This window comes from Lissotriton helveticus, chromosome 10 (genome assembly GCF_964261635.1).
Source record: "Lissotriton helveticus chromosome 10, aLisHel1.1, whole genome shotgun sequence".
NCBI classification, from domain to species: domain Eukaryota; kingdom Metazoa; phylum Chordata; class Amphibia; order Caudata; family Salamandridae; genus Lissotriton; species Lissotriton helveticus.
The window spans coordinates 100,534,659-100,562,178 of NC_136071.1; the positions used below are offsets into that span (position 1 = coordinate 100,534,659).

Genomic DNA, 27,520 nt, shown 5'->3' on the forward strand with positions numbered 1-27,520 from the left:
ATCTTTGAAAACGATGTACTTGTCTTTCATTACAAGGTAGACTTGAGCGAATGGAATAATAGTTTCAAATTGCACAAATTAATTTAGCAAATATTAAAGTATCCATACGAGGTAACGCCGAATATAGACGCATTCCACAATTATCTGGCAATATGAATGTATTAGTGTGCAGTGCATAGAGAACACTTTATGCTCTTTTCTTGTTACCATTTCTCATCGGTTTGCCCGGAAAGGCACTGCATTATAAGATGGCCGCCCGAAAAATGACAGCAAAGCAGTGGGCATGCTAGTCCTTTCTCCCTGTCTTAAGAAAACGTCGCTCACACACTGTGGTGCTTGTGTAACTGTCATGCAACAACCCTGCGGTGTACAGTAGTGTGCCAGGTTGATAAGAAGGCAGAAGCACCCAGTCGACAGTCTGCGTCCATTATGTCTTTCTGCTTTTTCAATGGAGGGGAGAAGTTCAAGGAGCACTTCAAGCCGGGTAATGTAGACACTGCCATGTTCGTCTTTTATACTGGGGAAGCGTCCACATGTTACAGGGATATGAGATCGTATCTGTCAACTTTGTAAGAGAAATATGAGACTGATATTAGCACGGAGCATCGAATCACATCAGCGGGTCATGGAGGTATTAGATGTCTTTCACATGGCGAATGTTTTTGAACTTTGTAAACATTACTTTGGAAGATAACCTATATAAGGATGAAGGATCGACCACTCCACCTTGCGTTTGGTGATCGTTCGGCAGTGTTACATTTAGAACTTCTGTAGCAACTAGAGCTTTTTAAAGTGCAGTTGGCCAGTGACATTGGTCAAAGGTGTTGTGACAAACTACTTCACGTGGTGTGATAAGAGGGGGCTGCCCCATTACTTCCCCCAAATTTGGAGAAACCCAGAGCACAAGTCCTTAAAAAACAGAAGTGGGTTGACTAACCAGGTTAGGCATTATGCAATTGATATAATGGATCGTGACCTCACTCATGGCATCACAGGAAGTGGCATCACAACCCATGACCTCCTAAGAAATGCATCAGATCTTAAGATCTCTTACATATGTTTTACCAATCTATCATGAGTACATTTGAGCGCATTACAGTATTTAACCAATTGGATTTGCGTCAGGGCTATGCCAAAAAGTGGCGCTACCCCGGCGCTAAATCTGGGCCTCAACTTCTACATATATTTTTTTAAACCTTACCACAAAGAAATTAGCAACAAGGAGAAACGTGGCAGTACATCTTTTCTTCTTAATTGGTTGCAGAGTCTGCATTTTAAAATATTTATGGGGTTAGGGCACCTGCTGCAGAGATCTTAGTGTGCCCAGTAAATCTTGGGGAATAATATTACTGATATGATAACTCTGGTGATGTATTTGCTGGACAGATCTGTGTTTTGTCTAGTCCCAGTTTTGAATCAAAGTAGCATAGAGGATTTATCTGTCTTCTTCAAAGCACATTACGTAACATACAGATGACAGATTTTTATTTGATGTAATTGGGTAAGCAGGTTACTGCTTTTAAAATGAATCCTTTTGTTACTTGCAGTTCATAAATTGTAATCCTTGTAATATAGCACAGTAAGCTATGAATTACATCTGGCTCCTACACCTTATAACCCTCACTCTCATATATAGCACATCCTGTACATTGATTTACACACCTATGATTTATTGTCAATGTATAATGTGTCTGTGTGATGTCAAACGCTCTGACACACTGTAAAGGGATGAGTAGCACTATAGCGCTAAAAAGAAATAAAACAAAATAGTGGTGTTTAAAAAGTTTTTGTGTAAATAGGGAACAGAGCAACACGTTTGACATTCTTACAGTGCATTCATATCTCTTACATACAGGGACTCAACAAAGTCAAAAGCATGCCTCAAGTACCTGTGAAGTGATGAGCTATGCTCCTTTGTTTCCACTCCATTGCATTTAGATGTGAGGTGCCAGATAGCTCCCAGCCAGGATACTCCAAAAAAAGGAGGCCTGATGGCCCCTTATCTTTGGCTTTTGTTTTGGGCCAGCTGGAATCTGATAAGACCCCCTCATCAACTGCATGTTGCTGCTCCGAGCAAAGCAGACAATATGCAGGTGCTGTTGAATGTGTCCCAGTGTCTAAAAATTATACTGGGACAAGTTTAGCATGTTTCTTTGGGGCCCAGCCTTTTGGCAGGATAGATGGCTTCAAACCCTATGAAAAGTGTGTGTAGATGATGTCTACCCTCGACTCATGCCCTGGAGAAACCATGTAATATAATAAACAAAGGACTGATTAGAACCAATAACTTAAACTTTAGTTTATAAGATCAGAGGAGGGGTAGCTCCCAGACAAATCCGGAGCCATGTTTTTGGAAATTGGGTACCTGTTAAGTACATTACAATAATATGTGTCATCTAAAATGGTTTAAATTCTTATTTGCGAGAAATAAGTGGTCTTACCTACGAAACGTGTTGTGGGAGGTGATGCATTTTAAAGCATATAGAGCCAGTAACATTGGTCCGAACTGGATACGACGTTACGGCCACTTCAAGAGGTGCTTGGTGTTTTACATTTACAAGAAACTTCATTTTAAAGAGGTATTTTGAAACTGAATAAAATGATGAGTTTTAAAAATACAATTCCTGACTATATTACTCAGAAACATGGTAGGTTTATTATAATATATGAACGTCCGCATAACAGTAATAACTTGTTTTATATATACAGCTTCATAACACTTTTCTTGCACTTGTAAGTGCTGTAGGCAACTGGTATTACTATTACCAAATTTAATAGTACTCAATTTACCCACCTTGGAAGGACGGAATTCTGAGCCGGCCTTCTCAAGAGTCCTGACCTGCAGATCAGTGTGTTATTCAGCAGCGAGCTTTCAACTCGCAGAGTGATCATGCTGTTGGTGTGTAATTGCTCAAGAGAGTAATTTACCTGACCAAGTCAAGGATGTTAATCTGACAAAAATAAATGCTGTTTATTTTTTATGGATCTTTACTAATTATGAACTCTCTGCTGCCTTTACTCAATCCTGGTGGTACACATAAAAAACTAGTAGTATTGGAAGAAGAGGTAAGGCAAGATATCACTGGACTGACATGTAATAAGGTCCCGGGCCCAGATGGAATCCCACCTTATCTTTATTTGTCGGATGTGGCACTTTGGGCTCCAGTGCTCAATTCAGTAATTAAAGATGTTGCTAGGTTTGGCACCCCGTCTTCATGGGCAACCTCTATTATTGTGCCAGTTTGTGAAAGGGGGGATAGGGACAGCACTGTCTGTTATAGACCCATCTACCTGCTGGATTCGGTGGTAAAAGTGGTTGGCACAATACTGTTGGATAGGTTATCGTCCTGGGCTACTGACAATAACATTCTGTCTCAGTATGTGCCTTAGAAGGTGGATCCCTTCCATTTTGAAATGGTGTTATGTTACCCAATAGTTTAGGTCCTTCAGGTTTATTACTAGTCTCAACCCTTTGTCCTTCTTTTCCACATGGAATAAATTGCAGACAAAACCTAACTCTGAACTCTCTCTTATTGCCCCTTTTGCTATTAAATCCGTTACTTACTGAGACACTAGAATCTTGTCTTCCTGTGAGAAAGACATCTCCCGTTGTCTCTTCGATTGGTTAAGGGTATTCAGGAACTCTATCTTGTATCCACTGACTGTAGGCAGAACCCAGGGATCCTGTGTCACTAGATTCCAGTTCCCAGAGAATTGGGCCAACCTGCCTCCCACCTTTATAGGGGTACCTGAAGGGTCTTTCAAGATTATTACCTGTAGAGAATCCTCTCTGTCTCCGTTCACCCCTGAAACATCTTCCACGTCTTCGTTGTCTTTGCGGGTAGAAGGGTTGGTTGGTGGTAAAGGTTGATTGAGAGAATCTGTGCCACGGCCGAGGTACCGACCCCGCATTCTCCGGGCCCTGCCAAAAACCCGATCATGGATTTTTTTTAATGTCCCTTTGGACTTCTGGATGGACCTAAATGGTCCTATGTATTTTGGCCATTTCTCTTATAAACTCTTCTCTGAAGAGGAGTCCTTGGGAGCTAGGCCCCCCATCCTTATTGGCTAGTTCTACTAGTTTGGGCTATATCTTTAGTAGAATGCCTTTTCTTCTCTTTGTGGAGATCACAGCGTTTGTGTTCCCTAAGAGGCAGATGGTCCTTAGGACCCATTGGCGTAACTCTTTGGCATCGATTGGGGTCTCACCAAGGTAGGCTACTTCTGCCATTTCAAATATTTTTGTAAGTGGCCCTTTGATGTCTAGATGGTGGTGTTGGAAAGATTTCAGACCTTTGTCAATTCCTTTTCTAGGGTCCTTAGCTCACTTAGCTATGAATGCTACCACCTTGGGGTTTAATTCAGGTGTCATGGCCACCTTGTTAGGGAGGGAGGGGCGTGGGCATTCGGAATGTAACCTGGATCTAACTTCCTTGGGAATTTCCTTTCTCAACGAGAAAGAAAGGTAGCCCGCAACATGTTGTGAGGTTGCCCACTCAGGTGATAAAGGGTGTTTGATTAGGAGGGGGTCAAACATATCATCCCAAATGGATCCACAATGCCCATCTTAGATCCTGAGGCCTTACATGCCTGGTCAGAACTTCCCATGCTTTTTACTTCCACCTCCTTGATATCTGTTTCGAAATCTGAGAAGAATGAAAGTTACATTTCTGGTTCAAGTGCCTCATCACTATCGATGGGGATAGGAAACTGAGGGCCCTTTTCTTGCCCTTCTGTGGTGCCCGAGGCACCATTCTTGTCACCGCCTAGAAAGCGTGAGGGAAGGCTCTCACTCTGTCTTCTTTGCTCCTTTTTGTAGCATTCCTCCAGCAGCCCTCTTTCTTGTGGCCTTACTTGCCCCATCCAACCCTTTGTGGTAATGTGTGCTTGTAGTGGGGCAGCCATTCTTAGAGAAGGTTTCTCGTTATTTATTAATGGTATCATTAAGGGACCCTATTACTTTGTCAAGGGCCTTATTTACCATTGTTCCAATGTCTCTTCCAAATTTAACTCTGGGGTTGCCACAGACATAGTGGGTTAGGCGAATGGCTGTAAGTAATTATCTGGGTAATCTTGCCCACCATTTTTTTGTTTGTTAAATAAGTATTTCTAATTCAGGAATATGGTGTCAGCTGATTGGCAGTTCGGCATCGTGTGGAGAGAAAAAAACTGTGAGTCCTAACTGTCACAGTTGCTTAGATACAGTGACCAACCATCTAAAATGGGCATCATGCTATTTTGGGTTGTGTTAACCCAATTGTTAAGATGGCGGGCACATATGTATTCGTTGTGTGTGACTATCTGGTCATGGCCTTTTCTCTAAGGATGTAGGCCCAGCTTTGTTTTCTTTCCCCTCCATTTCTTTTTTTTTTTTTGTGTGGACGGTGCAGTTTTTACATGCTGCACCGCCGTAGCAGGAGGAGGGGGGGGGGCGGATTCACTCCGCGTCCCTACTGCCCTGTCGGGGAGTGGAGCTATCGAACCAAAACCGCCGGAGCTGTCAGCCAGAGCTTGCGTTCAGAGGACGCGTCTCTGAGGTAATGTGGGTGTTTTGAAGTAAAGCCCATCCCCTTTATGTCTAGGCGAGGCGAAGCCTCGTGAAGTAAAGCCGGTCCTCAGGAGAAGCTGGTAGGGGTCAAAGGGGATCGTTCGGTGTTTGTTAGGTCAGGGGGGGTGGGGGAGAAAAGGCTTTAAAGTAAAGCCAGTCCAGTTTTACGGGTTCATTCTTTCAGCCTAAATAGGTTGAAACAAGGCATACGAGGTAAAGTGTGGCAAGGAAACCGAACCCACATTATAATACAACATCAAATATATAGTATAATAAAGTACATAAGACACAAGTAACCCAAAAGAAATTAAGAGGTACTTACTTAGCTTGTGAGCAGCAGCAACAACAAAGAAGGAAGATGGCTACGCGTGAGGGTACTTTATAGTGCAGCAACAACAAAGAAGGAAGATGGCTACGCATGAGAGGAGTTTATAGTGGCTTAGAATGTTTCCTTGAAGTTCTATATTCTTCAAATGTTGCTGCTGTGAGCTAGCAATAATGGAGATTTGCATGATGTTAGCCTCCGTGTCATGCCATAAAATTGTAGTGTCAAATAAAAATTGTTTCAACTTCAGCTGAGGCAAAAGTTGCGTAAAATTTATGGGCACAACACATCGCCAGACACTTTGCAAAAGTTATGCGGTCACTTGTGAAATACTAACTGCAGTATATAGGCATGAAAGAACTAAGAATATTTCCCAAAGTTTGTTAAAATCCCCTATTGGTTTGCAAATTGGGGAAAGGTGAGTTTTTTTGCAGCAGGAAACACAGACCTTACATGTAAATGTAATTCAGACAATGTGGAAAGGATGATACTTTTTTGTCAAGAAAATGCCTAGTTGCACTATTCATACACATTCCAGTTAACATCGCATAAACCATTCTCACAGCAACAATTATTTCAGAAGGGATCTTTGGGTTTAGATTCATCAGATACATTGAATTAATTGTACATCTCCTCTTAAGTTCTCTTGTCTTGCATCTTAAATTGCCTTCTAGTGAGAAATGTTCATAATTTACATGTAACATACAAAACTGTTGTGCAGAGGTAGTCTTCAAAGGGAAGAAGTTCTTGCAGAGGTTGTGCAATGTTGTCACAGAGTAAACCTAAATCTGAAGACCTATTTAAAAAATAACTGCCATAAGCAACATAAAAAAGGAGCTCATTTTATTACAAGAATCATGAACTTGTAAGCTTTTTTTTCTGCTGAATGCATCATTGTTTCATAACCATTACTTTACTTTTGGAGGTGGAAAGGACAGTTAATGAAATGGCAATCTTGTGATTCCATGCATGTTGTTGTTGCATAACATTTTTTATAAGATCTACTGAATGTATACTCTTGTTTCTTAAGGAAACTCTTTATATTCTATAGTTATGGGATCAGTTTTGAATTGATGCTTGTTAAATTATCCAAATAGGTGGATTAGAATGCCACAGAATATACTGCATAATTTGACTTTAAACACACAGTATGTTGCATAATGAGTTATGTTATAAAAATATAATCCTCTAAAATTGGGCGAGTGGGGCTAGATGGCTGATCGAAAGGAGAATTCACGGTGTCTGGGTATGTGGGAAAGTTTTATAGTTGTGGAACAGTTTCCAGACCATATCAGTGTAGGCTCTAGAGATACATTGAAAGGCCATGAGTGGCACTTGAAGAGAATAGGTATCCTGAGAAAACGTTTGCAGTGACTGAGAGAAGGGGCATCATAAGACACAACTGTCATATTCAGCAGTTCTCATTTATTTAGTAGAGGCACTGATATAACTTATTATAACTACCCCAGCGCCCCCAAGATTTCTTCCTTTCACTGCCACTGGCACTCTCAAAGTCTTAGGATCTAGGGGAATGGCTCTTCTAGCCAATTACTTGTATCCTGAAACAAAGTTGTAGTCATAGGTGATTTGAAATACTTTGGTGGACACTCCATCTCTCCCACGGCCAGCTATTAGGACTTCACCATTTCAATAAATTCCCCATTCATGATGTGTGGCAGGCAATATATTTAATAGTCAGTCCTCCTAACTTACTGAAATGAATGCATCCTTTTTAAAATAAATAAAATCCGCTGGCTCACATCTAGCTATAGCCAAGGAGTAATATTGTTATAGTGTGGTCAACTCAGCTTGGTAAGGCAAACGCCCTATACGATTAAACGATAATCAGTCACTTCAGATCTTTTAACATCTTTCGGTTAAGTGTCTGTGAGCAATTTACTCCAGTAATCCTGGCACAGGCCAAATGAGCTTGATGGGGGAAGCTGGTCCTCATGTTCTTTTATACTTCTCGTTAAGACAAAATGAACTCATTTTGTGTCGATCTTAATTGATCATTTTAATTCCTGAAGAGTTAAATCAGTATTATCAGGAATAACCTCTTGTAAATCAAAGAACTATGCCTCATTTTATAAAACAAATTAACATAACAAAGACTGGTTCTCCATAAAATGTCAATTTTGAGCCTTGCATAAGGGCTCTCCGTTAATGACTGCAGAGTGCAGAGGATGGTAGAGACCCAATTCACGAAGTGTTTGCCATGAGTAGATGTAAACCAGCGGTTCTCGTGGCTTATTCCTGCCACAGTCCTGTCATTCAGAGCAAGTGACAGCAAATTCTTTACGTTTTGTGCCTTTAGTATCGAGGAACAGAGCGTAAACCAGTTTCTCGTGTAGTTTAAGGGCAGGTTCTTATAGTGTAAGACCTTAAGAATGAATCCTAATAAATATTATTATAGTTGTTCGGCAACCCTGGTATTGCAAAAAAATGAATATGTTTGTGTTTTTCTTCGCTGCAGGGATTTATGTGTGTGCCAAATGTGGATATGAGCTATTTTCCAGCCGTTCTAAGTTTGAGCACTCCTCTCCATGGCCTGCTTTCACAGAGACCATCCACGAAGACAGTGTGAGCAGGTATAAAGAGCCACGTGAAGCATACAAGGTACAGGTTAAAAATATCACTTATCTGCGATCCACTTGACTGTGCATCATTCTTGGGTTCCACCTTGAATTTTCTTGCTGCCATTTTGTGTTCTTTAATGCTTTATGAAACTGTGGGTCCTTGGTTCTCCAGTACCGCATCCATTCTTATCTAAAGGAACATACGACCATATATGTTGGAAATTATTATCTTTATCACATCCCAAATGCCTTAACATTCCATTTAAATCATATACCCATTTCATTTTTTTAACGTCTTTCCCCATAGTACATGATGAGAGACCTTATTACATGTTCCACTCTGTAGCTCAAGCTAGGAGGCGTTTAGAAATGGGTTTAAACTGGTTTTGTGGAATGCTGAAGGAGGAGAAAAGGAGGGTGAAAACTCAGGTGGACCAATATGACGTTTTCACAAGTTGGTGGAGGTGGAGCTAGCGAGACGGGTTGTGATAATAAACTTGAGTAATGCAGGGCGTGAAACAGCAGTTGGACTGTCTGAGGAGATACGACTGGGCATATTGAAGCATACTGCTGATAAAATCGTTACAGACGTGTAGTGCAGATTGGTGGTTGCTTGAGAATCTTAGCAGTTGCTTGAGAACACATTGCGGTAATTGCAAACACAACAGTGATGGACTTCATTGCAGTTTGTTTTGGAAGTAGCACAATTTACTCGAAAAAAGAGTGCTCGTTGTGAAGAAAGTAGCAGATGTTGCTCACCACAAAGTTGAAAAGTCAAGTTACAAATTGGGAAGCATCACACTGTCAGATGGAAGGAAGGGGGTGCCAGGTTAGAAGAGATGTTAGCTTATTTTTTGTTTGCTTTATTGAATTATTTTAAACTTAACAAGCTTAGTTTTGCACTAATGAACCTTGCGGTAATTGCTGGCTCACCTGCTTGACTGCAAGTGTGGAGTTGCTCCAGTACAGGTTATTTAAACAAGGACTAACATGGACAGAATCCAATATGCGTGGATTTATATTAGCTCAATGATATAACATTTACCATATTTGTTAGTGTGGTATATATGGAACCTGAGAAATGGGTCTCTGCAAAGACAAGTAACATGCAAGATTTTAAATGTGAGTACACTGTGGAGCCTTATGGAGTTGAAAGTGAGATCTGCTAAAAGGGAGGTGGAGTATAAGCATTGGTAGAGGGTGCAGAGGAGTGAGCTCTGCGTATGTCCGTGCTGCTATCACATGATGTTCATAGTGCAAAACCTATTTTCACCTTCTATGGTCAGAGTTCCTAGAAAGGGGGACCAAATTTGTTCGACATAGGTTGCTGACTCTTGAAGCTGTGCACGGTGTATCAATTGTTCGTCAGGTCTAACATGCTTACTATTCAAGCCTCATTTGTTAGCCTGGATCTGTTTCCTTACCTTAGGTGCCTCCTTTCATAGTCATCAGTATAGCCACAACCATTTGCGTAGGTTCTTGGTTGTAACCCCATATCTGCCTACCTTCCTCCCCCACACTGGAAGTTATTTTAGCCTTTTTTGTTATAAGAGTTTCTTGGAGGAGAATACGACAATCTTATTACTGATCTGAAGCCTATTCTTTGATTTTGGGATATTGTTAAAGTACGTGTTGGTGATTATAGTCCGCAATGGCAACACAAGCAAATTACCAAAGGAATACCATGTTTTGAGTAAGATTGGTTGAGACACTTTAATTCCATCCTTGTGGCTACTGATTACAGTTACCCACTGGGTATTTCAGAACTGATAGTAAAGTAGGGATTCCTTTCAATGTTTGGCATCATATTGAACTTGCTATGTCTATTCTTCTCAATTACATATGTGTAGAGCAGAGTACACACCTTTGTAGCTGCCTCTTTGGTTTGTACTTTAGCAGTGCTGCACGACCCAAGTTCTCAACAGGCTTTTCCCTCACATTTTTTTTTTAAATGGAGATGTTTTTTAATTTCTGAGTGAGCAGAATAAAACATACCTGCACTTCTCTTCAAGAGAGTACATCTTCACTGTTGGGGATACTTTCTGTCCATGGTTTCCAGGTGAACGCCTTCCATTTTTTGTTTGTTATTGTCCCAGATAGAGACTTCTATAAGTGACCCACTGTTGTTTCTTTGTGTAACTTTTTTGCTAGTTGTATGGAGCTGTTTTAGATATGTAGCAAGTGTCCGGGTTTGGGACATAATTGGTAAACCTGTAATTTTATCTTCCAGTCACATAGTTGAACTCCTCCTGCCACTGTGCTTGTCTGTGATTTGTTTTCCCCTAATCAAGATTCCCTATGGTCCTAGTATAAGAATAAGGTGTTGTGAAATTGAAGATTAAATCTCCTTCATGCCAACAATGTGGTTTCTATAACTGTAGTTTATTCTCAGATAAACACTTCATCCACATCCTCTCACTTAGTTTCTCCCTTCGAGTGATACCTGCTTTACATACTAGTATCACCAAGTTGTAAATCCTCCCATTCCTTCCAACCTTGTCCTCATTTGGTGAAAGAGATTCGACGAGTCCCTTTTGAAACAGGATCCACATTACCATGACCGCTGTGTCATGGTTTAATTTAGTAGCTACAACCATTGTGATATGTGGACTTCGCCCCATATGTAGAATTTTTGTTGATCCACTCTTATAAGATCCTCTGTGATGAGATCTCACAGGAGGACTTGGCTGTCTCCCATCATTGTATCCAAGTCTATTCAGTTTAATCTCCATGTATTTCAGATGCTGATTATCCATTGAAATAGGTATCCTGTGTTTAATTTGTAATAGTGAACAACTCACATTTGTTTAGATTGTTGTTATATCATAAAACATTAGAGATTAACATGTTGCTTCCATTACATGTTTAATAAAGCTTTTCAGATTAGAAATCGTGACTATGATTTCCGTGGTGTAGAGAAGCAGTTTAATATCACCCGGTAGTCAGTCTTTTCCTTTGATGTTTACATTGGCTCACATTGCAATTAAGAGGTTCTGTGTCCAAGAGAAATAGGAGGGAGACAATTGGAGCGTCTCTTCCTAGTTCCCCCTTCTATTGTGAAAGGGACCTGAGATAGTCAGTGGCAACAACAAATATAGACTCTCAGAAATATTTTATTTCGAGTGAGATGATAAAATGTAAGTTCACCTTTGGTATCTTTAGTAATGGCAACCCATTCTATTCTGACCACTAATGGTTTTAGTGAATAGAATTCTAGGGTTACCCCCGGGCTATATTATACACACATTGAATAACCTGTTACAGGGGATTGATTAAAGAACTAAAAAGCATTAGCAAAGCTAATTGGTCTTGCTTAGCCCCTGCTAATATTGGCTTTGCTAATTTGGTCGAAGCATCTGCGGTTTTTGGAATTCTATTTTGTCTATTTGTTATTATTAGTACTACCTTTTCAAAATGTGTCTAGATGCAACGTGGGGGTCATCTTAAAACAGTATACCAATAATCAAAATGAAAAGAAATAGATTTTAGAGATAGCCATCCAATGGTTTGAGCAATGTCAATGCTTGCAACACAATTGTGCATCTGCTGGTTATGGGGCTGAAGTTCCATTGGCTGCTGAGGGTCCTAAGGGGCCAACAGGACCTCCTGTTACCTCCAGTAAATCCCACACAGAAGGATTGCTGAGAGGTGGTCTGGAGCCACGCCCCCTTTCTCCCCCACTGTGCAAACGCGCTCTTGGCACACTGCTTTTTACTTTTTTGTGGGACTCTGCTTCCAGCCAAGTCCCAAGATAGCTGTCAACACTTATTGGTTGAAGTGTTGGCAGCCAATCAAAGTTTACTAGGATCCGCGAGTCCACGGCAAGGACTTGCGTCCCCATACATCTACATTTTTTCAACTTTATTATCTCTGAAACTACTAAACAGATTTACACCAAATCACAAAAAGCAGGCTTTGTGGACAAACATCTAGCTTTCTGCCAAATTTGGTGTAATTCTGTTCAGCAGTTCCCCATAGACTTAACCTGGGGAAAACGACTTTTTGGGACCCACCTTTTTTCTTGGCTCCCTCTTGACAGATCATCCCAAAACTTTCAACACAGCAGCTGAACCAAAAATGAGAAGTTTTGTGACGATTTGTCAAGCGGTGCCAAAGTTATTGGCAAACAAAAAACGATTTTCCTATGGAAACTTTAGTCTTAACAATAACTACCTACTGGTGACCGCAAGTAGGAAATAAATATCGAATGATAGATAATACAATCTTCTGATCATCAGCAGGACAAAGAATTAATATTATAGTGTGCCAAGTGACAAACGCTTCAGCCCCCCATATAAGGTTAGTAAGAGCTAATCAAATCCTACAATATATTACAACTGTATAACTGATATTGATCTAGAATGGACCTCTATTGTGATTTCCCGTCTAAAATATACCCAAGCACATTGTCACAGTGCTGTTGGACATGAGATATATATATATATATATATATATATATATATATATATCTCACACACACACACACGCACGCACGCACGCACGCACACACGCCCCCCCCCCCCCAAGCTTAGACCGGGCACACTGTCACTTTCACCCACCATCCGGTTTACTGCCTTGCTGAAGCACACGAACAGCCTCTCAAATCATTTCCCCCCAATCCGACGCGTTTCAAGGCTTGTCACGCCCCTTCTTCATGGATTGTGGGCAGGGGAAAGCAAGAAGACGAAACCTCGTTATTTTTCCAACCTTTTATTGTTGAAAAAAAACGCCCCCAGTGGGCGTGGCATATTGATGAACAGCCAGCTGCATGCTGCTTTTTCTAGTGCAAAAACGAGGTGAGTAATTGTGCCTTGAGTAGGTTTGCTTTCGCTGCTCATTGCACTTTCAATTAGTTCCTTAAGTAGGTATGGGAGGATCTCTTCATGTGCTTTTTCGCTCGGTGAAAGGACGCTTCATGGGATGGCAACAGTTACCTTCCGAAGCTTCCTCTGTCTCCCGCTGGCTTCAGAGAAGAAGAGAATGGTGCTCCTGTCCCACGGCCAAGGGTAGCTGTGTGGAAATGTGAATTAGCAAAGGACCTCAAGCTTAGACAGGGCACACTGTCACTTTCACCCACCATCCGGTTTACTGCCTTGCTGAAGCACACGAACAGCCTCTCAAATCATTTTCCCCCTATTCAACGCGTTTCAAGGCTGGTCACGCCCCTTCTTCATGGCACTCAGCCCAGGAACCTCCAGCATCGCTCTAGCATGACAATTGCTATCAGAATGTTGCAACACTTAGTTGACAAACACACAGACTATTAACACATAGTCGCACAGGGAGCGCGCAGCACCGCACTGCCATTCGGAATGAGAGAGGCGATCTAGAAGCTCGGCACCACACAAACGAAACAATCACACATTCACTGCACGGGAGACAAGGGCACTTAGCCTCTAAACTGAAGCAGCAAAAAACCAAGCTGCCACTGACATAAAGCGGGCAATTAATTTTAAAACATTTTACATACCGCTATAAATGCAACACGATCAGAACACATAGCGCGACATTAAACGCACAAGTCTGATCATGTTATCCAAAGAATATATGGATAAAGTTAGTTGAATAATGTTAATTTAACTACGAATCCCATAATGCAATGCATGCCACATGTGTATAAAACAAGAAATGAAAAAGGGACTAACTGTCGAAATACTTGCCGTGATCAAGAACGCTTAGTTCGAAACGCGTAGGCGATCACAGTTGATGAAATAAAACCCTGAAAATTCCCTGAGTGGAGTGCCATCTTTCTTTTGAAACAATTGGATTGTGATTATGGACGGGATACTGTCTTGATCCCGAAAATGGCACCAGCACCCTAGTGCTCCCAGTGCGACAAGACCAGTTGCGAGGAAATATATATATTTTTTAGTGTTAACAATTTTAAAGAAAAAACATTAAATAAATAAAGAAAAGTGAATAAAATGTCACCACATATTGAAAGGAAGTGTTTAAGTAGAATCTAGAGTAGGATGTTTTAAATGTATTTTTAAGAACAAATAATGAATAGATGTACACACGAATCATATTATTGCACTCGATTCTTGAAGAGAAACAGGTGGCGATTTTGGGGGGGATTTATGCCCTTTATTGTCTACTTGAGTCACCCTCCCCCCAGCGGCCGATAATGACCCCACACAAAGTATCTTCTAATAGGAGCAAAAGGAGAGCCCAGCTATAGACCTGCACGCATTTCCTTAACACTCACCTGTGCATCAAGGAAAGCACTCCGTAGGCATGCAGCGTTAAAACTACCTACTCAGAATTGGAGAATAAACACTTGTCTGTTTTTATATAACAACCGTAGTAGTAGCAAATTGGCCAAACATCTCTGGATCCCTGAAGATGTGATGTTGCATTGCTTTTCACACATTCCACAGGCCTTACCTAGTCAGAAAGTGCTCAGGTTTCATGGGGTTCTACTCAACTTGCAGCACATGGCAAAGATATTGACTGGCACTTATAGAAAAGCTGTCCAGTCAGTTGAAATGGTAAGTGCATCCAGCCAGGGTCTCTATTGGATGCATGTTGTTTTTTATTGGCACATACATGGTGTGCTGCTGTTGAGAAATAATGCTTCCAGTTGTTGTCAAGTGTGAAGCGTTATTATATTTCACAAGTTCCTTTCCGGAACAACCAGTACAATACTGCTTTTTAGGTAATGCAGTCGAGGTTAGTGCTTTAAAAAACACAGATTGACCCCAGTTATTAGTACATCATCATTAGTGGAATCACATAATACTTGAAGCATCTCATCTCACTCGCTATGCGTGCTCCAAGCTGTCTCCTGATTCTCCCACAATTCTGCTAAAAGATCACACTCTAGTTTTTTCCCAATGTTGTCAGGGTATTACAGTCCTTTAGCAAGGTTGAGAAAAAGCACTCTTTGCTTGAAGATCTTTCCTTCTCCCGGCTAAAAGAATTTGTTAGCTTCTTCTAGCACTATCTAGAGAGGGCTTCCTGGATGGGAAGTTTTGTGGATTTGCCTCCGACAAAGAATACAAAATAAAACCTCTATGGCTCATGTCAGTGTGTTGGGAGGCACCTGTCCACCATTATAAAGAGCTTGTTCCTGGTCCACACGGCTTGTTGTGCAACATTTGTTGTAGTCCTTCACACTTGGGGTAGGGGAGGGACTCAAGTTATGTTTTCCGTCTTTCATTTGTTGTCAGACTTGAAAACTAAAAGGCAGGAGTGGGAGCGGACTGGGGCGACAGGAGTGGCTCGGTGGGATGTCTCTCGCGAAGCCCTGCACACTGTGAACACAAGGTCTGCAGGGATGAGTGCGGGATTCACATGAATGTCAGGGGGAAGCAGCCGTACAGAAGGTGTCTGGCACAACACTGCTTTAATAGCACCTTCTTACCTTTAGAGATTGGAATACGGAAGAATGTGTACACCTGCAGTGGAGTGTTCTAAACTAGCAGTGGACCGGCTTGACTCCAAAGCCTGGAATGCAACCGGCCTCTCTGGAGTTCGTCAGATTACTTTAATGCCAAGCTCGCTCATCAGCAGGAGGATTCCGCCTGGCATTTCAACTATTACCTTCCTTTTTTTGTCAAATTAAATCATTTACCTCCTATGTTTTAAATATGAAAGTATTTAGACTTGCAAAACAATGTAATAACTTCTAGGATTTGTAGTGTGGAATTCTACGACTTACTCGCCCCAAGAGTTTAAAATGAAAGGCTGCTCTGAGGGTTTGCAGTCCCAATGATTTGCAGTCACTTGTGTTAAAGTCCTCCTTATATTTTCAGTTCACTCCAAGATCTCATTTACAACCTGCTGTGCTTAATAGGCTTTTCATGTAAAGTTACTTTCAGCTCTGTGTGGGAGATGCTGTGAGTCCTAGCATGGTCAAATCATGTATTTTTCTATGGTGAATCTCTGGAAAGACTTTTCGCTAATTTGCCAACATCAGTGGATTCAGTTATTCCCGATGAAGTCTTCTCACTTACAGTAAGTGAACATGAAACCTAAACAAGTGTTTTTTTACTGAAAATAAGCCACGTTCTTGCCCAAGACCGTGCTGGTGATGCCCTGCCATAAAAAAAATCAAACTTAATTCTCCATCACTTGAGCGAAATCTGCTTTATTTAAGGAACTCCGAGGTACACATCGCCTTATCATGCCTGCATTGCAAAGCTGACTACAGTGCGCGATCTTGCTGGCTTGTCGATACACGTGTTTTGCAAATCTTACCATATCTTGGATGGAAGTTTGCATCTGTGGAAATGTCTCATCTGTACATTCAGAGTGTGAGTACAAGGTACTGATTATAGTGTGGCAGTAGAGTTTGATGTAGGATTTGACATGCATGTCAGGTAGTGGTAGCTGGGGTAGCATAGGCTCTCCTTGGCTTTCCTATTGTTACCATTGGAACTTCCCTCTCTACCTGTAGTGTCAGGGCTCAAGAGTGCACAAGCCGGAAGGAGAGTAATGGCTGTGAGGCTCCCTTTCACTTCTGCTCCAACCTTCAGTACCAAATAGGAGACTGTTGAAAAGCTAAGAGTTTGCAAAGGATCAACCCTGTGATATCATGAAGGTGTGTGACATCACTTCCACATCCCCTATTATTTTGGTCAACCGATGTCCATGGGGTGCAGGTTGCTACTTCTTACCCTCATCTTGACCATTGCTACAGGTCTTTGTTCTTGGTCTCCCATGTCAGTCTTGTGTGTATTTTGTACCTGTCCTTCATCCTGAGACCTCCACTTATGTGGCTTCTTGTGTCGCTTGCAGGTGTCTTGTGGAAAATGTGGAAACGGTCTTGGTCACGAGTTCATCGATGATGGGCCGAAGAGAGGCCAGTCACGCTTCTGAATATTCAGCAGCTCGCTCAAGTTTGTCCCAAAAGGTAAGAGCACACACTTCAGCCCTTGATTTTTTTTATTACCTACTGACTCCATTCATATATATTTAAAGGGTAACTTGAATGCTTTCATCATGATCACTGAGTTGGTTCTCGCAGGGTAAACGCATTTTGTGCAATTTTTCAACAAATTTGTTTAACTATAATTGCATTCCAACATTGAATCTTACTATGACGAGCTTCCCCTTCGGATGGGAGGTTGCACAGTATGTCTCAATGGTTGCACCAGACTGGCCTTGTGTAAAACACTTGACACCATTGCTGGCCTGTGGCTTCCTCCCCTATTTACGCCATATTTCTCACTACCACAGAATTTCTGAATGTCTTGCGCAGGGTATTGTGCAACATTGTTACAAAGTCCAGAAGCTGACACATCAGATGCACATTGGTCAGGGGAATGTGTTTTTTTTGTTTTGCTGGTTCTTGGGATGAAGGACTTTGAGAAGCTGTGCTGACCTGCGTTATACGTTTTTTTTTTTTGGGTTTTTTTTTTTTTTTTTTAGTCTTCCAATCTGCATGCCCATTGGAGGTACGCCGCATTTTTACTGCAATGTTTATCACCATAGCTATGATTTACCCAAAGTGAACCTCCAGTCTAAGCGAGTGTGGTTTCTCTCCCCTCATTCCAGGCTATGAGGTGACCGGCAGTTTGGCTGCAAAAGATGGTTGCTCTCCGGCTATTCTTTGTCTCTATTAGTCCTGCACGTCCCTAATATGACACCCCACATGTACCAAAATCAGTCTTCCTTATTCTCTAGGCACTTAACCATATATCAAGATTCTCAGCACCCTAAAATTCTACTATTGAGTCTGTTGGTATTGTTTTGTTGTTTCGATGACCTGTTGTGAGAAAAGGTTTTTTTTAGTTATAATTTTTTTAAACTGTTTTTAACTGGCAACAACATGAGGCCCAGGCTAGAGGTATGACATAATGAATTCAGTGTTCACATCAGTGGCGGCTCGTGATATTTAAAAGTGGTGAGGCGTAAAAGTTGTGGTGGAGAGCAGTGCGGTGCGCAAGTGCAACATGGGAGCCCGAATGGCATAAGGGGGTTTCTGGAGGTTTCTTCTCCCGGAAAAAAAATTGTAAAACGAGTGGGCAAATGGTGCATTTTTAAGCACGTTTGAGAAAGCAAGAAACGTAATGAAGCAGTTGTGAAAGTGTAGTTTTTACATCAATAAAGAGATATCATATAAAAATACACGTATCTGCTTTTGCAGTTTAACCACAGAATTTCATAACAGGCTTCCAGATAACATTGCTGAGTACCTCACAGATTCATTTATTGATACACCTTTAAAAATTACATGTAGTGGGGAAATACAATCCATTGTGATTTGTTGGATTCGGCACAATGAGACAGCAAGGAATAAACATTAAAAAGGTAGTAGGGCACCCTACAATGCACTGCACGTCTCATTGAGAGAAAAGGATGTGGGCCTTCTGGACTGGGATTTCCTTTCAGCCCAAGTCAATGATGCCACCCCACCATGGAATATATGTCTGTTTATGCCCAGACAAATGGCTTGCATTTTATTGCTCCATGCATTTGAAAGCCCTGCTTTCATCGAACCACTTTACGAAGGCTTCAAGCTATTTGTCAGGCCATAAACGGACACATCATGCATGCTTTTATTGAGATGGGGGGGGGGGGTGGAGGGATGCACTGGAGTGGAGAGGGAGGGTTCATGGAATAAACACTGAGTTAGTATTTTGTGTACTTGGAGGTGCCAGAAAATCTGTAAGGAAACATTGACGGTTAATCTGTTATTTTTACAAGTCCAATAATTTGGGGAAATTGCTCCCAATACCAGTGTCACAACGTAAGAATCCCACATTGCCCATACTTCCTGATGACAACGGCGCTTTCATGAATACATTTTAGAAGTTATAATCCATACATTCAAAAACTATTTTGAGTTTCCTCTCGGGGTAAAGCAAATGTATGTGCTTTCAGTACATAAATGTCATTCTTTCAATTACCTTTGTAATGGAGTACAAAATGCCCCGAGACCTAATGCTGAATGTAGGACGGTCGATTCGAACAGAGTGAAAGTTAAAATGTTTTAAAGCTATTAAACGTGCTACAATAATTTATTGAAGCACATTTAATTGCTTTAAAACATTATACTAATAAGAACTACTAAACAATGCAGGTATAGTGAAATAGAAAGAGCATTGGACAGCAGAAGAAAAGAAAAAAACATCGCAAGAGCAAGAGAAACCAAAGGAAGGGAGAGATTGGGAGCGAGATCACTGGAGCTGCGAATTTAACAGGTGCTGCCACTAATGAACACAGTCAACAACAACGCACAATATTTAATATGAATTTTAATGCACCATGCCCTCTGGGGCTATTCTTTATTTTAAACGAAGGGCTCGGCCCCACCCTGGTCCCTTCCTCTATGCGGCTCTCACCCAGGCAATGCTCCCACCTGCGGCACTCAGATCTCCTCCAGATGAGGCGTCAATGCCGGGAAGCGTGACTCCGATCTGAGTGCGATAAAGCACAGCACTCATGACGTAGTGGTGCCGTGGCGCCAGGCAAAATCTTAGAGGGTATTCCCTCCCCCGTTTCCCATTTACCCAGCCACTACCTATGTGGAGAAGCGTGGCTCAGTGGTTAGAGGCGGCAGACCCGGAAGCTGAGATCGGCCGTGGACCAAGGTTCGATTCCCCGCCTCGGCGGGTCTCGGGCTCAAAATTCCACGGACTCGACAATTCTCGCTCCGGTGCCTACTCGACTCACGGGGTCACACTCTGCGACTCTGGGCAATAGCTTGCTTAATCTCCACTATGGCCCCTCGCGGCGGGATGCCTGGCTTTCACCTTGTGGATACCCTGCCGGGGTATCTCACAGGGGAATACCAGGACGGGTTCCCTAAGCAAGCGCCTTGAGACCCCTGGGTGATTCGTGCGCTATATAAATCGAAATACATTTACATTTACATTTACCTACAGTTCGAAAAGGCCTTTGGCGCGGCACTGGCAGCCACCAGCCTATTACAAAGATATCCAGTGGGTCCCTCGATCTCGTCTGGGGTTCAAAAAGAACGGGAGTGCAGATGGAGAGCTCTGGCCATAGTGGATAGACTACTACCAAGGTACCATCCTGGCTGGCAATATAGTCCAAATAAATATATTGAACTTTCTGGCTCCGAAAGTTCTAATATATTTATTTGGACCAGAAAGCCAGCCGGGATGGCAGTGGGGAACCAAGTTCCGGCCTCGGTGTCCTGTTGGTGCAAGCTGTAATTCAGAATCACGTTCATCTGATTCTGGGCAATTTGGGCAAATCACTAGTCCCTGCAAATCGGGAATGTCCCCCGGGCCGTGCCTACCAAAAATTAATGTGTCCTTCATGTGTACAGGGAAGTCATTCATCACTGTCTACACACTGCTGAGGCGCGGGGAAAAGTAGGAATCTTAGTCTTTTACCCCGCAGCCCCAGTGTGTAGAAACACGGCTGCAGGGGCGGCCTTAGGCATGTGCAAGCTGTGCACCTGCACAGGGCCACCAAACCCCAGGGGCCACCACGCCAATATATATCCTTAATTAATAATCCTCTGAGGATGCATACATATTTGTGTGGCAGGGATTTGGCGGCCTCCAGCTCTGTTCCACTTCTAAACACCCTGACCCCCGCACTTCACTGGCCTCCGCGCTCCACCCCGCCCGGTCCCCCTCTTCCGGGGCCCCCTACCTACGCTCCCTGCCCAGGGCCGCCATGAGCCTAGAGCCGCCCCTGACGGCTGAAACGATTATCTGTAACGGAAAACTACAACACCCATTTAATTAAATTAAATTGGTAGTAGATGACTAGTTGGTACTCACAACACGTTCCTGTCTGCGCCGCTGTGATCAATCATCACATTCACGGAGGCCTGGAATCTCATTGTCAGAGAGAAAGGGCAGGGCATTCACACAGCATTTGCCGACTCCAAATGCCAAGTTGTGCGCGAGGCGGGCCAGGGCCTCGCAATCAGTCTCCGAGGCTCAGGTGGGCCACGAGGTCAGCAGTTCTCTTTTCTCTCCACGCTCCTTGTGTGCCGAAGAGGGGAGGGGGTAAGAGAGAGGCTGACGCAAGAATGGCCAATCACTGCATGGCTACACAATAAAGCCATGCAGTGATTGGTGATTATTCTCCCATGCTGTGGATTTGGAAATGCTCAGTCAAACCACTGCGCTCTTCTCTAAAGCAGCCAATCCTGGCGCTGCTCGAGCAGTGCCAGGATTGGCCTGAGCAGGGCAATTTGACGCTCATTAGGAAGCTTGGGGGCTACGGCTTCAATCCCACTCGGCTCCCTAATTCTACAGACGAGACTGCATAAGGCTGCGCATGTTGGGTTGGCCGGAATATGGCACTGTCCCAATCTGACATGCTCAATTGCAGCTTCTGCTCAAAGACCATCATCGACTTAAGCCTCACCCCCTCAGCCTGCCTGCTGCCACACGCAAACACTGAAATAGAACTAGCCCGCGGCTGAGGCAGCTGACTGCCGCAGGCTGAGATTAAGTGGTAATGCTCTCTTTTTTTGTACCTGCATATGCACAGTTAATTAGGGCCGTGGGGGGCAAAAATTCAAGGGGGGCGACGCCCAAACGCCCTCATGAAGGAACCGCCACTGGTTCACATTTGTATTGAAAACTACGCGATGGGCTTTTGGTGCAGGTAGTCTACATCATGAGAAAAGAAGAGTATTTTCATGGCTTTCCAAAGGATGTAATGAAGGACATGTGCCTGAGGTCATAAGATGAAGACCTGAAAGAGAGTGGGCCCTGATCTGAAATGGTCCTGCTGCCCCTGCTTTTGACCTTGACGCTGGCATGGACTTCAGAAGCTGTTCCTATCTTCTTAAGATTCTAGGTGGCTGATAGAGATATGTTTCTCCTGCTAGTTGTGGGTTAGGTTCTTATTGAACGTACTGCAGCCAAGTTTAATGTACCAAATAGTTTTATTTGTGATTGGCGCCTGTCTTATTGACTGGGTCTATGTGCACAAATAAATGAGTCACAGAGTCCTTATCACCTGAGAGCGTTTCCAAAGGTTATTGTTTGCCGAATGACCAATGATGCAAACATCTGCAGCCTACCATCAAAACACTATAACAATGTTGGTGCCCCACCCATCCGCGAGAGATACTAGCACATTTTGGTTTTCTTCTTATTCGTAACTGCTGTTTCTACTTAATTGTAAATATGTTTTCTTTCATGAAGATAAAGCACTGGCTTGACTTTGACTTGGAGTGGTATTTGCTGGGTGAGGCTGTATTTGAGTTTCTAAGCCCTATTATCTCTTAGAATAAGCCCTGATTGCTCAGCTTCGCTACCGCGGGAGTCACTTGTTATTCTTTGAATTCTAGTAGTGTTGATGACCCAGGTAAGCAATAGTAAAGACAAAGCTTTGGCCCAGTAACCGCTGACTGTCCCAGGCCCCACGAAAAGGCTTCACTAGATGTGAGGGCACAAAGGCCTGTATGTGAGCGCATTCGCCATTAGTGTAACTACACCCTTTGTATCTTGCCCCGGGTCTTTAGACGGCTCATATAGCAAAGCATTTGTCTTGAGGGTATAGTTCTCTGTTCAGTGCTGTAAAGTGTGCAGATTCTTTATTTTTTTTGCAGTGTGGTGTTGTCTTTTGGTTGTAGAAATGTGTTGTAGTCTCTGAAAGGAAACTGTATGGAAGCTATACTGCATACCTATGTGCTAAGAGTAGAGTGGACTTTAAATTGTTTGAGGCATTTTTACCAGATCTGCTCTTTTCTCTCCCACCTCTATATGTAGGCACTTTTTCTTCGGCTCTTCTTGCCACAATGTGTCTTTATTGTTACAATGTACTTCACCTCTATTGCATGAGGTTGCCTTTACATAACACTTTATTTATTTAACAGTTTAAGCAGTTTACTTACATATTCTCCACGCACAATAGTCAATTTACCTTTTGAGCTGAACACAATACCCTGACCTGGTATTAGAAGAAGCACTGCCAATAAACCTTTCATTGGCCACATACATTGTTTAGATTTAATACCTCTTGCTGAATTCAAGTAAATATATTTTTAACTTATTTTGACACATCATTATTGAGACCACATTTATTTAGAGAGACAAACTGGTGTGTATTTCTGCCAAAGTGTAGCCTGTGGTTTACGGAAGTCGTCATTATTTTAGGATAATGGAAGAGGATGATGTAGGGGGTGCACACAGATTTTTTTCTATGCCCGACGGCAAGTGTTCATCTTCGTATCATTGTGCACAATTCTTCTGAGGGAGACCTGTCACTTTGAGCCACAGTCACCAGGGATAAGTTCTTGATTCCTTACTGGAAAATGCTTACTTACCAAGATGCTAGATCACTACCTGTAAGAGAGGTCCTACCCTGACCCCACCACCTTAGCTAATCAGTGCCTCACAGTTACCAATGTTAAGTTTCTCCCATGAGCTTGAATTCTCTTATTCCCCTATGAATAGAACAATGACCCATCCATACTTGGCAATTTGACTGCTTTTGAGAACTCCTGCTACCAAGAGCAAGTGGCATGGGCATGTCAAGGCATGCAGTGGGCTACAGTTCCCAGCACTCTGTATTCAGCTGTGATCTTTATTAGCCTGTGGGGTACAAACACATTCCAAGGCTCACAGACATCCAATCCCTGACCTCAACAGAAGGAAGTGGATCCAGAGTGAAGTGTATGTACAAACTGGCTGAGAAATGCACTTCTCACATTGGTCTGAGTGCAGAATAGCTTCCACCTCACTCGAAGGGTGATGCATCTTTGGCCAGTGGTTAATCATAAGAACTGGGGCTTGATGTGCGACAGCTGATAACCTAGTAAACTCCTGGTAGAGGGAGCCAGGCTGGAGAACAATTTCCTGCAGTTGGTGCATGTGTTTTGCCTTCAAGGGCTGTTAAATGTGATCTTCCATCTTCCACTTCAAGCAGTTTCTAAACGTTGTTTTAAATTCAAGCCAATGCATTGATTGTTTCACCTTGGAAATTACTTTCGTGTTGTCCTGCCATAAAATTCTTCTATGAACTAATATGTAGTGTTTCTTTGACCGTTTTTCTTTCTTCTATTTTTCAGACAAAGTTGATGGCGGGCAGTAGAACGAGTGAGACGTGACCCAGTCCAGCATAAAGGAATCCTTCAAAGAGGGTTACACTGGGTAATATGAGAACCAGGAGCATTTCCTGGCATTGGATCCACTATATGACTGTCCCCGGGCAAACCCTATCAGGACACCTGGGGAGACGATGTGTCTGTGGTCCTGCTTGGAGACTTCCAAGGTTCCCGCTACTGTAATCACGTGATGATTGTCTTCCACTCAACAGCTACTGTTCAACACCGCAATACACATGAAGTGGACAGCATGCACAAGAAACCCGGACACAGTGCTCAGCAATAAACTGTTCAACCATTAAAGTACCAACTCTGTTATCGAGGGTTTATCTCAACCAAAGGATGAAGGAGAGTCCCAACAGACAGTGATTTGAATTTGTAGTTCTCTACATAAAGGGAAGTACAATTCACAGAAAAGTCCACCATTCTCAGAAAAAGCTACATCTTAGAGGGGTTAAAGAAAACAAAGTTCTTTATTTTGTGACAATGTCCCCTCAAATCTACTTCCTCTATTATTTTTGTTGTTATTATTGCTCAACAAGCTGCAGGCTGCAGGTGGGGGGGTGGTAGGGTGGCATTAGGGGTAGATCAATTATCAATTTCAATCAAGATTCTTGTAAAGCGTGACTACTCGCCCATTGGATTCTCAAGGCAATGTCTTTTTTTTCTGTAGATTGCTATGAATGGTATGATTATTATCCTGTTCTTTTATTTTTTTAACTTTCTATATTGTTGAAGTTGTTTATTATTCTCCACGCCTTTGAAGAGTGAAGTCTAAGTCCTCATTACCTGGATGAACCTTCGGAAATCACACATCCGACAACCGGTGCCTTATTCAGAGAGCCACTGCCCTGAACCATCCCTATGCCGGGCGGTTTGTTGACGTTAGTAAACATTGTCTGAGGCCTCTGTTTCCTACCTAGGAGTGAGCATTAGCGCTAAGAGTCCAATCCCTTGCCCTTTACTTGGTCCGGTGTTTCCTTAGATTTTATTTTCTTCCAACTCTTGCTTTGGTCCACTTTTTCTGTTTTTAATCTGAGAAATTCTGTAATATTTCCACCATTTACAAGGTAGCATTAGGCTGTGCTTATTTCCGTTGCTATAAAGTACATTGTATCATCCCTGAATGGTTTAAGATTGGCCGGCACTTCAGAGTCAAAATTTTAATCTCCATTCAAACTCTAAACATGGCCGTGTCAGTGGCGACAATGTCTCTCCCCACAGCAGCACCGCCACTAGAGCGGGCATTTCACTCCAGGGCACAAAAGTTAATTTCACAGTATTGGAAAATGAAAATAATGTATTTTTTTATATGTATCTGAACAAAAGCATAGTGTAATATAAATATTCAACATTTTAAGGTCTTCTTCTTTACATTGTTAATGACGTGTGGGTATTAAGTAGTGCCAGGCACCACAAGGATGAATGTGAAGGGAAACAACCACCCATATATTTTAATATATCTCCAAGCATTAACAAGTAATTTTAAGTGCTTATATACTCGAATCTGAGAGTGAAGCTGTTGACGGCCTTCCTGCATCCACAGTAACCTTTCTGGAATACCAGGCCCCAGTACTTGTTTGCAATCAAGGCCTGTTTGTTATAGATTTGGCTAGCATATTTGATCGTTATCGCCGGTCCTAGCTGTTATCATGCATGTACGCACTGCTTAATTTGTGCTGGTATACTTACGCACTTATTGCTGACAGTCCACCACATGGTGGCGCTGTCTTTCTTAAGCACTGCAAAGCAGCAGAGTGTTTTAAATATCAAAATACATTAAAATCAAAGTAATAATTGAGATCTTTTGGGTATCACAGAGGAGAACAACTTGACACATTTGTTAGAGAGTGATGGTTATTTAGTAAACTGCAGTAGTAGTGGCTTTTGGCAGTGCTGGCTTGGGGAAGTGGGGGAGTCAGGTTGGATTTACCTTCAGTGAACATCTTGGGCCCTGGCACTTATTGTTTTACAAATTAAGCACTTATGAGTCTTCAGAAATGAGCGTCCATGAACATGGTGACCACTACGCACTTTCAGGCCAGCAACCAGGAGTACATTTGTATGACTAATTTATATGTTGTTTCAATGTTGGAAATGATCAGACAATAAAATTAAGTAACATTTCTCTGCTTTTGTGGCCATTAGGCTCCCATTTTCTCTGAAATCTTAGTTACCTCTGAATTCTGAATTTCGTTGTTAGAGTGGTAAACCAGATGACATCCCAGATCTTCAGCTGTTTACTGTGCACTTCTGTGGTATTTACTGCAAATCTATTGTCTGTGCATAAAACATGTGCTGCCATTATGGTATGTCAGAGGAAGGGATTGGTGATCATCCATCGTGAGTCGCGAGCTAGCTCTGAGATTCCCACCTCAAGTTACGATCCATGCAGTGTGGATTTTGTGATATCCTACTTCTTCAGCATCATACAAATTACCGCAAACCAGATGACAATCCATCTTTCATAGAGGATCTTTTGGACTTGCTGAACCAAGCTTTAACAAATAGAACCATGCTCCCGGGAGATTCCAGACTGTGTAGACACTTACAGGAAAGGTGGAAGTTCTAGAGGACTTAGACTTGCACAAATGAGTTTCTGTCTGAAAAGTGTCCAGAGCACCACCACAGACAGAAGTAAAAGGTCTGTACAACGCTCTGTTCATCCAAATGTATCTTGAAATTTTACTGGGACGTACGAACTAGGACGCATAGAGCTCACCAGACTGAGCTCATCTTTCTTCCGTACGTATCAAGGTTCCAGTAAAATTTCAAGATACATTTTTCTTGTGTGTTGACTGCTCTGCACCGTACAACTTTGACGGAGATCCTCACATTCTAGTTCTCTGAGCCCAGGTGCCACGATTTATTCATTCTTATAAGTTTCATTTGGATGAACAGTGCGTCGTACGCCAAAGCCTTGAAAAAGTTGCCTAGTGTGACAAAACATGTGTTGGCTGCCTCCGTGGCTATATACAGAATAAAGAATGGAACCATCAGCTTCTCTGTGCCTACGTTTTACACATCGCATTTAATTCTACTTGAATGGACCTGTTAAAGTGACGGATCTTTTA

At 42.4% G+C, this 27,520-nt stretch overlaps 1 protein-coding gene across 1 annotated transcript; it reads left to right on the forward strand.

Annotated features, from left to right (window-relative positions):
• Window positions 1–300: 300 nt before the first annotated feature.
• Window positions 301–26,574, forward strand: MSRB1 (methionine sulfoxide reductase B1). Its single transcript, XM_078664869.1, has 4 exons — window positions 301–484; window positions 8,350–8,492; window positions 17,195–17,309; window positions 24,411–26,574. The coding sequence occupies exons 1-4, from the start codon at window positions 430–432 to the stop codon at window positions 24,431–24,433; spliced, it is 336 nt and encodes a 111-aa protein (XP_078520995.1). The 5' UTR covers window positions 301–429; the 3' UTR covers window positions 24,434–26,574.
• The last annotated feature ends 946 nt before the right edge of the window (window positions 26,575–27,520 follow it).